This window comes from Aythya marila (assembly GCF_965140915.1).
Source record: "Aythya marila genome assembly, chromosome: 1".
Classification (NCBI taxonomy): Eukaryota; Metazoa; Chordata; class Aves; order Anseriformes; family Anatidae; genus Aythya; species Aythya marila.
Genome location: NC_139042.1, coordinates 196178646 through 196194066, shown reverse-complemented (window position 1 = coordinate 196194066; position 15421 = coordinate 196178646). Strand labels below are relative to the sequence as shown.

Here is a 15421-nt window from a genome sequence, read left to right as displayed (position 1 = left end):
TTGTGTGTGTGTATTTTTTTTAACAGTGAAGATTAATAGGCAGAAAGTATACTAACCTCATTTAGCCAAAGAATGGGGAAGACATAAGGTTTTTTAACTTTTGATAAAGCTCTGAAATGAGAAGAAGAAAAAAAAATACAGCATGTTACCTTCAGTTTGGTTCATAAAGCCAGTATCTACTTAACAATTTTCCATCTGCACTAACAGTTCTGTCTTCTGGAAGTACCTTTTGATAAATTTGGTAGATTTGGATCAAAAAAAAAAAAAAAAAAAAAAAAAGCCTACAATTAAGAACAGCCATTTCACCAGTCAGGCAGTTATCTCTTTCTGTCTAGTCTTCCATGGAGAGGTAGTCAGAACACAGAAAGGCTGAACAAGTGTTGAAGAAAGGGTCTGAAAATCTATGTTGTGTTCACCCGTACACAGTGTACAGGAGTTGTATGTGTTCGTTTGGTCCAATGAAGATAAAAGAAATAGTGAGATAAACCTTAACCTTTCTCATAAATTCCATCAAGTAACAGGGAACACATAAATTATCTCTCTCATTGGATTTATTGCAGAAAATATATTATTCCTTCTATTTCATCCTTATGCCCTGCATTTGGGTTTTGTAACAATGTTATTTTTAAGAACATGTTGCACTGTAAGCTGCTGTGGGGAAATCAAATATGTGCTAAAATTGTTGGGCAGTGCCTTGCACAAGAAGGCACTTTTCACTGAAACTAATATTCTCTGGAAATTCATGACTGAAATTTTTGCAAGAGAGAAGTAGAGACTTTAATCAAGTATTTGCATTCGTTCTTTTCCCTTTTCTACTAATGCTCTTTTAGACCAAGAAGGCTTCTGAAAAAAAAAATGTATTTAAAAACAAAATAATGAAACAACACTTACTCAATTTTTTTTGCAGGTTTCACAAGGAGGTTTACTTGAAGCCTTTTGGCAAACTGTAGTGTAAAACCAGTGGTCTAAAACATGAAAAAAAAACAAACAAACAACAACAAAAAAAAAAACATTAATTTAAATTTTGAATTGATTGCATGAGCTTAGAATACAGTCTGTGTAAAAAGAAAAAAAAAAGAAAAATTATATTTTGATGAATTACATTTTTATGAATTTTGAATGTTTCTAAGAGTCTTCTAAGGGTCTCTTTTTCTCATAGAAGTAATGATTTTATCGTTTTGCCTTAGTTACTTTTGCAATTTACAAATTTATACTGAAGGCAACAATAGTGAAAACTGTTATACCAGTTATATTTATATGTTCTATATAAAAGTATAGTTTAGCTTTTTTCTTTCATTAGAAATTGACTAAAAGTTCTATTTTAATGAGAGGGGTAAGTTTAATTGGCATAGGGCAGAAAACAGACATTTCTTATCAGAACAAACATATTAAAACAAAGGTCAGATTTTATTTTTTTTTTGTCTCCTTTTCACCTCGGATTTAGGAAACTTAGGTTTATATCTCTATTTCAAATGAGACTTAACTTTAGATTTCATTGAAGTTATGTGGCTTCATTTTTAAATTATATGAGAAAAAATATTTTAATGAAAAATCCTGAATTTTGCCATTTCATCTAAACTCAGATACAATAAAATTTTGAAACTTCAGAATTCACCACATACTTCAGAAGACTCTGGCTGACACAGTTAAGATTGTTTGTCTTAATCTGATTCACTGGAACAGAAGTAAATGTAAAATTGAATGCAAACAAAATCAGAGCTATCATAAATTCGTTCCTTTATTAGCTCTTTTGGACAGAGTTACAAAGACTATATTAGTTCTGTTCTAGAGTCAGGAAAGTGATTGGGCTTTAGACTATTAATAATTTTCTTGGAAATAATCTATATTTATTTACTTTAATTCAATTGAGATAGTAATTATACAAAAAAAACCTATGGAAAATTAAAAATAAATAAGATAAAATTTAATAAGACATCTCATAGAAAAGAATTTTCAGAAAGTACTTGAAAATGATAGATAAGTTATAGCATACTTCAAAGCTTTGTGAAGTCATCATGCATTCCCAATGAAGAAAAAAATCAAAGCTTATATTCCAACTTTGAAGGTCAGAATAAGAAAAAGTTCTGCCCTAAATTTCCCCTGCTAAAAGCTTAACACCTTGGTGAGCAGATATTAAAAAGCAAGCATAAAAATATTGCTTCCTCTGCTTATCCCTCTTGTAAAAGACCTACTTTACTGCAATTAAATTTAAACATCGCAAGGTTACTGAATTACTATTTAATTTTATTAAATATTTGGACTTACAGGCTCTACATCTAGAAACGTCTCATGTTCCTTCTCATTTGGGCTCAGGCCTTCAACATCATTCAGTATAGATTCACTTGCATGAAGAAAATGTGGAAGAGAGATATACACGGGTCTTCCTATTTGAAAAAGAAAAAAAAAAAAACATTTAAATCATTAAGCCTTGTTTCAGCGCTCACCTTCTAAACCCATTTTCTATGCAAACATAATTCATAATTTGTTATACAAACACACAAACAACCCTGGAAAAAAAAAAAAAAAAAAAAAAAAAAAAAGCATTAATAGCTTCCCTCACTCCAACATAAAATAAATTGAGAATTTCTGAGATTCTACTGTCAGGAGAATTTGTCTGGTGAAATAAGTTGTATTTACAAACCTTGTTTGTGTCTACACTGTGGAGCTGGGAGTGCATTTTATTGTACTGATGTTAAATTAAGTAACTGGTGTCTCTCAGTCTCTGTGTATGTATATAGCTGTGCAAACACACACACAAACACATGCACATATATCGTGGGTGTGAATCATCACAAATACAAGGACTGTAACTATTTCTGGCTTTAAACAGTACATATAGAATCCCTCTCCTTTACTTTCTACTTGTGCATTCCTGCAATTTCAGTACACAATCTATAGCGTTGTGATTTTCTTCTTCGTAGTGACATTCAAAATACAGAAATATTATAGTTCTCATTTGGAGAAATGAGGCTATGGAAAAGGGAAAGCTCTCACAGGCAATGTGTGGAAGAGTTTGCAGACAAACACATATGCCCTGGATCCTAGAGCAACACCTCAGCTACAGAATACGTGCTTTCTTCCCAGTTAGATGGCTTCTTTGGCAGTACCATGCCCCCGCTATACCTCCTTTGCAGGCACTAATATCTAGGACTCCGGCTTTTGTGCAGTTCTGGGATATGATCTCCTCTGTACAGAAGCAGTAGTTATCTCCAACTTCAACTGGTGATGCGAACGCTTCACGAGGAACTGCGAAACGATAAAGTGGGATTCCCTTCACATTCTGTTTGCCCTGGAAGACTCCGTAGATCGATCTGAATATAAAAGAGGAGAAATATGTTTTAGTCACTTTGGTTGAAAATCTGAATTCATGGTATTATTCCTCAAGGACCGTCTCTTAAAAGAAAAGTACTTCAGAGAGCCCACACCCAGCAGTTTGTAGGGGCCTTCCCCTGTAACACAGGCAATTCTGTGCTTTCACAAAGGGATGTACAAGCTCAGAGGTGAGCACAGCAAGACACAAAAAGGCAGAAAAAATACTAATACCAATAAACAATATAAACTAAATGAGTAAACTAATAAGAGGTCTTTTCTACACACTTCTACAGCAACTGCTATTATGAAATGTTTGAAATTCGTTTGACTACTGTAAAGATACTTACCAAAATCAGTGGGTTTGGTTACAGTTTTGCTGACTTGATGATACTGATTTAAGCTTTATGGTGCAAATGACATACTTATTATAAACTTATTCCGTTGTATGTGAATCAGAATACTACTTCAAGCTTTAGAATACCACTTCAAGCTTACCACTTTTTTTTTATTTATTTATTTTATATATATATATATATATTTATGATACATTATCAACTGATAAAGAAATAAGGTTGATATGCAGTAATGTAACCAAGGCAGCAACAATTTGTATTGCAGCTGATCAAAAGAAGGATTCGGGGTCTTGCAACATGGTCAGAACCATTTTCCGTTACCTTGTTTCATCTGAGACCTTTGGGAGGTTGTTATTGCCCTTCATTGTTCATTAATTGTGAGAATTAGATGGCCTGAGGAATCTCTCAAACTGTGTCCAATTGGTTCAAATTTATTTTTTCTCCACTAAGTAGAGTTCCCTTTTCCATAAGTTCTGAAACATTGTCCAGTTTGGGGATACAATTGCTTCACAAGAAAAAGAACTCTAACGTCATGTAAAAACACTGATCTTTGAAAACAAACAATCTGCAAAGCAAATGGTCCACTTTAACTCTAGTTAAAAGGAAGCAGCTGTTTCCAGGCAGCAAAATAAATACTAGGATCGAACCTCCCAAAGTAAATACACTCTGATGCCCTTTAAATCTCTTAATGTTGCTTTCAGCTATCTCACTGGAGAACTCAGGGACACTGCATAACCACATCAGATGAAGCAGGCTGAAAAGCCATCATTATGGGATGAATTAAGCAGGTTGGTTTGTTTGTAAATACATCAAAATAAACTCTGTAAAAAAAATCCTGTGGGAAAACAATTTTGAGCATCTAGTGGCCAACAGTAAATCCTGTTCTGCATAGATGACATTATGCAGAAATCCCCAAGATGGTCCAGACAGCCCCTGCAGAGGGTTAAATTGCCTGATAGGACCAAATTAGGCAGGTTAGAGACTGAGTCCTGATCCTGTAAATTGTTCAAGACTTTGAACCATTTGGACCTCAGTGTCTGTAACTGCTCATAGCAGTGTCTCTCTCTGTAAAATTAAGCAGTGGTATTCCTAAATTACACACCTGTAACTTGCTTAAATGAAACACACCATAAATAACTTGCTACTTGACACAAATGAAAGTGATAGAATTAAGCTCTGAATCATAAGCACAGCTCACGAATTTACTTGAGTTTAGGTGAAACAGTTGTGAGGAACTGCCTCAGCAACCTAAGCCCCAGCAGAGATACTGCAGCAGCCTACTAAAACAAAAGAGCATTTGGGAAGCACATGTATGCACAAAAGGAAGGATCAACGTACCTGCAAATGTCAGAGGAGAAGAAGCGCAGTACCTGATCCTTCTTAACAAATGGAGGAAATGATGCCCCATCTGTGAATGAAATTAAGAGCTTGAAAGCAATTCCACTTAGAGGATGTACTTTAATTTCTAGCTCAGTGCTTAATACTTTCCTATAAAGCTGTGAACAAGGTAAACACAATGAGTCGTTTGTAAGGAAAATATTTACATAAGCTACTGCATAATGACAGGTACTCCATGGATTGATTTTGAAGGCAAGCCAAATTATGGCAGCTTTTTTTTTTTTTTTTTTTTTTTTTTTTTTTCCCACAGACATGAATCTATATATCATCAAGCCTATTAAAAACAGCAGATAAAAATACCACTCCTGCTTAATACGAATCCCATTACCTGTTGCCACTACTTCGAGGTTTATGTAGTCTAAAAAATTAAAGCTTGCTGGAGATGCATAGTCACCTGGAGTTATGGCACCCAGAGCTTATAAGAAATGCAGCTTTAGACTTCAAAACTTATTGAATAAACAGCACTTAACTTTTTTCTTTTCTTTTTTTCACCCAAGATTGCTCAATTGGAGCTCATTGTAGACAATCAAAAAAGGTCAGAGGAAGAGCACTTTGGTGATGTTTTTCTCCCACTTGCTATGGAAAGAGTAGCTTGCCAGTTCAGATGCATATTTCTGTATTGCATGCAACTAGTGTGAAGTAAGAGGAGTCTCAGCCATTTTTCTAAGCAAGGTGTTGTAACAAACCTTTAACCAGTACATTTGTTACTTCTTGCAACAAGTTGCTGTTTAGTTTCTTGTTCAGCAATCCTAACCAAAGAATTGAAAACATCTGTGGTATCTTTGAATCTAGTTGGCAAGAGTGAGAAAGCTAAATTACATACTGCCACTTGCCCGCTGCTGAGGGAAGCACTTTTCCTTAAAGAAAATCCAAGATCATCCTAGAGACAAACTCTATTTGTAAATCTTGGCAGTCTCGGAGTGTTTGCAAATACGGATTCGTTTCAAGCCCCATACAAGAAAACTGTTTCATCTTTCTATCTAGTTATTTACTTTTGCTCAGAAAACATGCCATGCTTTGCTGTGAAAGTTTACAAGATACAAAGGAATTCTCACATTTACTTACAAGACATTTTAAACCTGCTGATTCTCTAAACACATTCCCTCCTTAGCAGTCACATTGAATGCTCATGTAAACTGTGTAATGACCTTTGCTAACAGTTAAATTCTCCCCATTTTCACTGTATTGAAACACTTAGTCTAGTTACCTGAGTGTGTTTATTCCATCTGCTGTGGAAGAAGACAAAGAAAAAGCTGACAATAATATATATATATATCTTTATATCTATATCTATATCTACATAGATATAGATATAGATATATATCTTTATCATATATATATATATATAAAGATTTGGGGCTCCATAAGAAAGAAGGTAAGTCCCAAAGTCCCAGAAACTAAGAAAACATCATTTCTTAATCATTAAAATAACTAATCCTTCCTGATACACAACCTTTTGGAAACTCAGATTCTTGGGAAGTATTTGAAATGCTTCAAAATTACTAGTCATGTTTTTTTTGTTGTTGTTGTCGTTCTTGTTGTTTTTGTTTGTTTGTTTGTTTTTGTTTTTTAGGAGAATGATCTATGCTAAGGAAAACTTCACAGTACAGAGGGAAAAAACAAACAAACAAACAAACAAAAAAAAAAAAACAGAGTAAGAAAAAGAAAGAAAATGAAAGTAAGAAGAATGTATGTTACTGGAAGGCAAAGATAATATTTTTCAAATGTTGTACCAAAGATAAGGAATCTTAGTTATACCATGCTATGCAGATATTTAATAGAAACAGACAGGTAGATTGTTTCTTGTCTTCTACATCTTCTATAGCTGAAGCATGCACATAAGTATATAAAATAGTGTTTTAAATAGTGTATAATATATATTATATTAGATATATATGCATGTATGGTAGCAGTAGTATATATACATTCATATTTATATAGATATTTAATATGCAGAATACAGAACTCTCAAAGCCCAAGGGGGACTTAACATTCCTTTACAATATCCAGATTTGTTGAAGTTTCACAAAGCTTTAATAGGCTCACCTGTGCCGTTAACCAAATCACAGTAACCTTCCCAGTAAGAAAGATTCCTTTAACATAAAAGAAACAAACAAAAAAAAAAGTCATGCTGCATGAATTATATTGTACTATGTAATCCATTTCACTACCTGTGTTGTTAATCCTCACTGCTCCAGTATAAATATGATTCAATAGCAAAGGCATATGACAGGGATGTTAATTCATATTTTCAGATAAACTATATGATGCAGTAGATTAGGGCAAAAGCGATCTAGCTATATAAGTATGGAAGACAGAAATAACTACTTGTATTGAAGAATCAAAAAAATATCTTAAATCCAAGCTCAGAACCACAAATAGCTGAAACAAAGAGGTGGTTTTGCTTAGCCTGGGGCTTGATCTAGCTTTCCTTGAATTGTTGACAACTTTCCATTTAATTATAGCTCTCAGTGAGCCAGGTCTTAAAATGCAAACCTTGAAAATATGATTATTTTTTTCATATATACAATGCTATTATACCTTTTGTTTTTATAACTTTCAATTATTGCTGTTTTGCTTATATCTTCTTTCCCAGTATACACTCTGTAAAGTCCATCATATGTCCCATTATACTGTAATAGACACAAGAAGGAATAACGGTTAGAAGTACTGACCCAAGGTATTTTTGTCAGATTTTTCTTCCTTGCAGCTGCAGTATTGATTTTATTCACGTAATTATAACTGAAATATTGCCTTCTGATTGGTTTCACTTACCGGGTAGAAGACTCCCAAAACTGGGTCCAAGGGGAAGGGGACCTTGTTTAAGAAGGGATCTTTGTATCCCCAGAGTATTTCTTTCACTGTTCTGTTCTGCAGCATGGATGACTTAGAAGCTTTAATCCAAGTGTTCAGTAGTAGTTGTATGAAAGCATTTGTATACAGGGCAGGTGCAGCCTACAACAGCAATAAAACTAATGTTTGGCATAAAATTCTGTGTGAGCAGATCAAAAGTACAGACCAACTCCAATAAATCTCTGGCAGAGCTGATAAGTAAGGTTGTTTCCAGACCTTACTCAATGCAAGTCAAATTTATAATTAAAACTACGACTCATTATTGAAACAGTTGCTGAGTATGACATGTATAAAACTAGCCAATTTATCTTCACTGTTTCCACAAGTTCACTAATGTCTCTATACTTCAGGTCTCTGTGCATGTAACATAGACTGTACAACTTTCATTTTCCTTCTTTTCTGCTATATTCATATCTCATTACTGCAGACTCACTCACATCATAAACATACAAGTACAAAGATAAATGCCTTGTTACCTATTGGCTGTGTTTTAGACTTGCTATTTTGATAAAATTATGCTAACAGCAGTATGATTCTATCCTGCATAAAACCAGTGGAGTGATGAATCTCCATTATTTCTTTAATCAGAAAGAATACATTTCTGCAACTAATATGTTCTTTCCAAATGGTTTTAATTCTACGTAGCAGATGAACTTTTCCTATTTCAATGAAGAATGATGTGGTATTTTACCAGCCATGATTGTAATGAACTTTTCCAGAGGCATAAACACAAAGTCAAGTCCCTAAAGCCACTGATTAGCTTGTGGAAAACAAGAAAAAATGATCTATGTTGGCCCATGTGGTGAGGCAGGGAACAGTAACAATTTTGTGAAGTAAATCTGTGTAATGAAAAAGTACCTCTCAGAGCAAGTGTTCACTCTAGGCTTTTTACTGCAATCTCTGCTTGTCTTCAGTGCAATGGGAATGACAATGGGCAAGTCAGAGCTAGCCAGAAAGTCGAAACAACCAAGACAAAGTTGTTCTCTTGTTTGTTCTCTCTTTTTTTTTTCTTAATCTCTCTTAGACCATGCATTCCTTTCTGAATTTGAACATAAAGCAAGCAGCAAGCATGGATATGGAAAGATTATGGGATAGAGGAGATGTTGGTTCAATCCCCTCAGGGTTAAGAAAGTGTGAAAAACATCTCTCTTGATTCCCTTGTGAATATTCTGACCACAAGGTTATGATACCAAAGATGGGCTCTACCGATACTGTCATGTGAGATAAGCACAGCCTCTCTGGGTATTTAAACTTATCCAAGTTTTGTTCTGAACATCAAAACGGGGCTTGAATGCTCTGCTCTTACTTCCCCTGACATGACTGCTTCTAGGCAAGAGCCTGTGTTTACATGCATAAAGAACTACATGGCCCAAAATGTGGCAACTGAGTAGAGTTAGTGAATACCATGAGAAGAATATCATGAGATGAAGGACTCAGGACATTAGTCCAGGGGAAAAAAAAAAAAAAAAAAAAAAAAAAAAGCTTTCTAAAAGGGAAATTCTAGCCTAAATTAGAACATAGGCAGAATAGATCTGGTCTCAATAAGGCAATCGACCTTCTTTTCATCTTTACACACAGCATCTCTCCACTCTGCAACTAATACCCACCCTCTCTGTCACAGTAGGCCTGATATGCAGACACCACAGTGTTAGTATGGGACATCCGAGGAACGCAAATAGGGCTGAATACAAATATGAAATCTGTAAACATAGGTCAAGGGCAAATACTCAAATCCTATGACAACAGGAAAACATCTGGAGTGAAGTACAGGTGGGGTCTCCTGTGATTTCCTCAGGAGAACTAAAGTTGCAGGAGGACTGGAAAACTCTGGTGACACCATTGCATTGGGGCAGAGGAGCACCATGGAAGCAGCACAGCCATGCATACACTGATTTAACGCAGTCTCCCCCACAAAGCAGGACTGAAGATATGAAAAGAGTATGGAAAACCCACATTATACTGGTCATGCTGTACCTCAGTAGAATAGGAATCCATCCACAACCCTTTGATTCATTCCCACACTAAAATTGACTAGAAGGATGCTTTTGATACATCCCATCCAAGCTGATGACTTTGCTTCCATTGACAAGAACAAGTCAATTTTCATTTACAGTTAAGATTACCCTGGGAGTATAAGGAAACCTCAATGTAAATGTAATATGTCTTCAGAATCTGTGTTCCTAACTTTTTGAATATCTCAACCCCTTATTTTTTGAATATCTCAACATTCAAATGTGCATATTATGGTTTCTTTTCTCAACTTACAACAACAGCGAGGTTCAGGCACGTGATGGTATCATTTTCTGTCCCAACAGACATATCAGGTTCAAAACGAGCAGCATTAGGCAACATGTAGGATATTGTGCCATCAGAGTTTTCTGTGATATTTTCTTTGGCTAAATATCGCACCCTTGAAATACAAAATAATAAAACACAGAATATTTTAAAATCTGATTTTCAAGTCAAGACATCTTACCAGAATTTTGAGATGTTGATGAACGCTTTTGAAGATGAATATTTTAAATTTAAAAATCACTGAAATGGTTCTAAACTTTTCATTTGAATATTTGTAAAAATCTATTTTATGTAAAATATTTTTATTTTCCAAACATTTCCTTAATGCCTAATGCATTTTTTGCTTGATACTAAAATACTTTTTTTTTAATTATTATTTTTTACTTTTAATTGCAATAACAGACCTTTTATCTTTTTGTATTCTGTTATGAATTGGTTTTGTTTCATCACATCATTTTCTAAGCTTTTTCATGATTGTGTGTTCTTAGAAGGGAATGACTCAGGAATGGTTTATAAATGCCCTTAAGATTTGATGCGATAGGCCTGTGTTCTAATAAAAGAGATTAGAGGTTAAATCCATAATGGGAGCCACTTTATTAATATTTCACATCCATATAGGGAAATCCCAAGCAGTCTTGGGATAAGCAGTCTTTCAGCACCACTGAGAAACACAAAAGCCCTTCTCCATCGTGCCTGTAAGTGCCTATATTTCTGTTAGGGGATCACTGAGGCACAAATATCTGAGCTGCTATAGTTCTGGCTTTGGCTCAACTCTTTATGTCCCCATCCTCTTGCTGACCCCACTGCGGAGGTGGCATCCAGCAAGTGTTGTATTGCTTAGTTTATTCCATGGGTCTACAAAGTTTATCCCAGTTCCATTTCAGAAGGGATCATCATGCTTTATCAGATCATCCAGCCTGGGCATGGGAGGACCAGAAATTTCAGAGCACTTTTCCCCATGGTACAGATGTAACCAGTGCAGGGTGGGACCTACCCCACAAGCAGCTGGATCTTGGCTTCTCAAGAGTGGTGTTTGTGCATGCCACTTTAGTTAATGGACTAATGTGTAGAGCACCTATCTAGAAGTTGGGAAGTTTTGTTTTCTAAGCCACGTTACTTCTAACTGGAAATGAAAGTCTTAAAGAGTTTCCCACATCCCAACAGAATCTTGGGGACAATTGCAGTTTCAAGGACAGTTGTTCCACTCTGTAGTAAGCAATGAAACAAATGAAACATTCAAAGGGAAATTGAGAAAGAGACTTGGCATTACAGTGATTAAGGTAGACCCAATATCTCTGATCAAGGGATGGTGTTTGGTTTGTTTGTTTGTTTGTTTGTTTTTGTTTGTTTGTTTTTGTTTGTTTGTTTGTTTTTTCCCCAAGAAATGAAGCCATCATTTCTTGCACAGTCTTATCTAGGCTATCTGCAGAGATTTATCCCTGAGAGTATATGCACCACCATGACCAGAGTAAAAAATGCTTGTTTAGTGGGAGTTCACCTTCTGCAATATTTCTCAGCTGCTGAGTTTCCTGACTCCTGCATAACCTTCTCCTGTGTCTTCCCAGGTACTGTATGAACCAAGATATTCCAACGATAAATTAATAACCTTTTAGGCATTAAGGCACCTGTGGTTTATATACTGCAATACAAAACTACTTGTCAAATATTGTATACATGTCAATGACATTAAGAAAGAAATGTCTTATCATTTTAGGAAAGCAATTTCATAACAAGAGTGCCAGCTAGGTACTTTCCTGGACAGGGATGGACTGTTGCATATAGGCCTTCGATAATACATTAAAAAAAAAATGTTTTTCAGAGGGAAATCTGAGAAAGAAAAAGCTATAGATTAAAAACAATCAACCAAAGCAAAACAAAATAAATAAATGAGCAATAAAACAAAACATATTATTAAAATAAATATGAGTGTTATACTTACATCGGTGATAAGACAATCTCTTGTTTTGGGGGCATCTGGCATATTTTTTTCTAAGTAAAATGCTGGGAAACACTGAACAGCAACAAATGCAACATGCCTGTCTTTTTATGGTAAACATCTTACTAATGAGCAACGGTTTATCACAAGAACAAATAGATTCACATCTGATTACCTGTTTTAGTATCCCGACGTGAAACTCAGTAAGAAATGTTTGTGATTGCAGTGCATAGCTCCAAATATTTAGGCATTTTTGACAACTCTGACTACAATGGGATTCTGAGCTTTCCAAAACCAATTTAAACAATTTTGACTCAGCAGAACTTTTTCTGGCTTTAACAAAAATTCTGATATGACATGTCATGTATTCAGGAACTATGGTTACCTGTATGTGTAAGGTCCTCTTTGTTCAAGTTTTGGACGTGATCCATTTTCTAACACCTCTGTTGGATTTTGCACATGAAAGATCCAAAACTGTCTGTAAACTGAGCTTCCTGGCACAAGCCAATTATCGAAAGCAATGGTACCATTTGCAATAACAGCTTCCTAAAATAAATAAATAAATAAATAGATTGATAGATAAAAAGTAAAATTAACAATAAAAAATGACTTTTATTGTTGAAGTATATAGCACATACTTTTGGCCAGCATTTGAAGGCAGCCTGACATTCCTGTGCAGCAATGGTAGCAACGGCAAAAGTGAGTCCCCTTAAAATAAGCTGTCAGAAAGCTGATATAATTGCTATTGTAGCCAGTAGAAAAAATTTCCTATTGCTGTGGTTGGGCATCTCTGTAATTCCCATTCTCTAAACTTAAGGATTACTTGTAAGAATAAAAATTGTCAATGACTGAATCATACCCAGCTGTTTTTAGAATCCATAAACTAATTTTCATACATTTTCATGCATTTTCTAGTATTTCAGGGGAGGAAATGAGAGCTATCTCTGATCTTTACTTATGCACTAAGTCATTTCACCACCCGAGAAAGTGAATACTGCTCTTGCAGGACTGTTTTTTATCAGAAAATTCTTGTGACCAAGACTGAGACTTTATATGAAATCTCTCTGCTTTTAATAACATTTATTTAGGAAGGTTTCCCAGGTCAGAGAATGAGGGCAAATAGGAGCAGAAGGAGCAGACAGGACATCATTATAGACTAACCAACAGCTTTGTGTGTGTGGCACTCAGATTTACTATGATAAATGTCTACCTTGGGACTGCACAGTGTAAAGGATAGTCTGAAGGTATATAACCTATATTTTCAGGGGAAAGTCTGCTTTGTTTGGTCTTCATCTGACCTGTTTCTACACAATCTTCACAAATCCTTGGGAGAATAGATTTTTTTTTCCTCCAGATGGTAAAAATTTAAAGATTTTTTAATAAGAAGAAAAGTCTAGGCTGCCCAGGTCCAACATATAACATGTTTTTAGCAGAGTTGTGCAATATTATAGTTAATTTCCATAGCTCACAGAGACACAAAAAGCAATAGACTTGAATCTTCCAGTTATGTAGCAAGAAAAAGCATTTTATTTGAAAGATTTGCTAGATTTTCTTTCTAACTTAATTTTCTGCCTCTAGAGTTTGTTTAGCAAGCACCATCTGAGAAAGGATAATATCAATTAAGAACTACTGTCATAAAAATGAATAAAATGTCTTAGAGAACTCAGCACAGACAGGATGAAAGCCTATTTGTAAGGTAGAGCAGCAAATGCTGTTGGTGGTAGGCTGAGCTTGCTGTCTGAATATCTGCTATAATTTAAGTGCATTTGTGTGAGAGGGGAAGGAAATTTTCCACAGCAAATGTTTTATCAGCTTGAGGACTTGCACTCAGACCTGACAGATAAAATTCTCTTCAGTCTTGTTTTGCAAACCTTCAGAGGCAAAGGACTGTCCCAGCTGTGATCCTAAGTAAGACAGGCCATTTCCTTTGTGAAGAGATATTCCATGAATTGGAAATTGCCTTTTGTGCTTTCATAGAGAATTACTCATAGGATCTGGGAGAAGCAGGTTGATATAAAGAGTGGAGGTTGGTGAATGTGATACCTATCTAAAAAAAGTCAGGGAGGAGGATCTGGAGAATTACAGGCCTGTCAGACTGACATCCATGCCAGGGAAGTTCATGGAGCAGGTCTTCTTAATTGCCATCACACGACACGTATGGTACAATCAGGTAAGTAAGGGTTTATGAAAGACAGGGCCTGCCTGACTAACCTGATCTTCTTCTATGACAAGGTCACCTGCTTAGTGGTTGAGAAAAAGGATGTGGATGTTGTTTACTTGGACTTTAGCAAAGCATTTGATACTGTTTCCCACAGCCTTCTCCTAGAGAAACTGACTGCTCATGGCTTGGACGGATGTACCGTTCTGTTTACTGTGTGTATGGCTGGACATCCAAATGATGTGAATGGCTGGATGGCTGGGCCCAAAGAATCATTGTGAATGGAGTTAAATCTGTTTAATGGCTGGTCACAACTGGTATTCCTCAGAGGTCAGTACTGGGGCCAGTTTTGTTTAATATCTTAACAATGATCTGGATGAAGGGATTGAGTGCATCCCCAGTAAATTTGCGGATGACACCAAGTCGGGTAGGAGTGTTGATCTGCTTGAGAGTAGGAGGGCTATCCAGAGGGATCTGGATAGGCTGGATAGGTTGAGGCCAATCATATAATATTCAACAAGGCTAAATGCTGGGTGCTGCACTTTGGTCATAACAACCCCATGCAGTAGTGTATGCATGAGGAAGACTGTCTGGAAAGCTGCCTGTCAAAAAAGGACTTGGGGGTGCTGGCTGAGAGCCAGCTGAACATAAGCCAGAAGTGTGCCCAGGTAGCCAAGAAAACCAACAGCATCCTGGCTTGTATAACAAATAGTGTAGCCAGCAGGACTAGGGAAGTGGTTGTTCCTGTATTCAGCACCTGTAAGACTGCATCTTGAGTACAGTGTTCAGTTTTTGGCCCCTCTCTACAAGAAGGATACTGAGTTGCTCAGGCACATGCAGAGAAGAGCAAAGAAGCTGATGCTGAGGCTAGAAAACAGGACACATGAGGCATGGCCGAGGGAACTGGGACTGTTTAGTCTGGAGGAAAGGGTGCTGAAGGGACCTTTTAACATCCTACCACTACCTGAAAGGAGGGTGTTTGTCTCTTTTCTCAGGTGACTAGTGATAGGATGTGAGGCAATGATCTCAAGTTGCACCAAGGGAGATTTAGATTGGATAGCAGAAAGAATTTCTTCCTGGAAATTGTATTCAAGCATTGTAATGGGATGCCAAGGG

At 36.1% G+C, this 15421-nt stretch overlaps 1 protein-coding gene across 4 annotated transcripts in view; it reads right to left on the bottom strand.

Moving 5' to 3' along the window:
- Window positions 1–15421, bottom strand: part of CD36 (CD36 molecule (CD36 blood group)) — a 38516-nt gene that overhangs the window by 2878 nt on the left and 20217 nt on the right. For all 4 annotated transcript variants that reach the window (XM_082762218.1, XM_082762219.1, XM_082762216.1 and 1 more), the window contains exons 3-12: window positions 12533–12693; window positions 10182–10326; window positions 7839–8018; window positions 7605–7696; window positions 7110–7156; window positions 5004–5073; window positions 3124–3311; window positions 2266–2384; window positions 892–965; window positions 57–111 (exon numbers count right to left, since the gene is read on the bottom strand). In XM_082762218.1, the coding sequence (XP_082618344.1) occupies window positions 57–111; window positions 892–965; window positions 2266–2384; window positions 3124–3311; window positions 5004–5073; window positions 7110–7156; window positions 7605–7696; window positions 7839–8018; window positions 10182–10326; window positions 12533–12693 (1131 nt within the window). The remainder of the gene's footprint in view (window positions 1–56; window positions 112–891; window positions 966–2265; window positions 2385–3123; window positions 3312–5003; window positions 5074–7109; window positions 7157–7604; window positions 7697–7838; window positions 8019–10181; window positions 10327–12532; window positions 12694–15421) is intronic.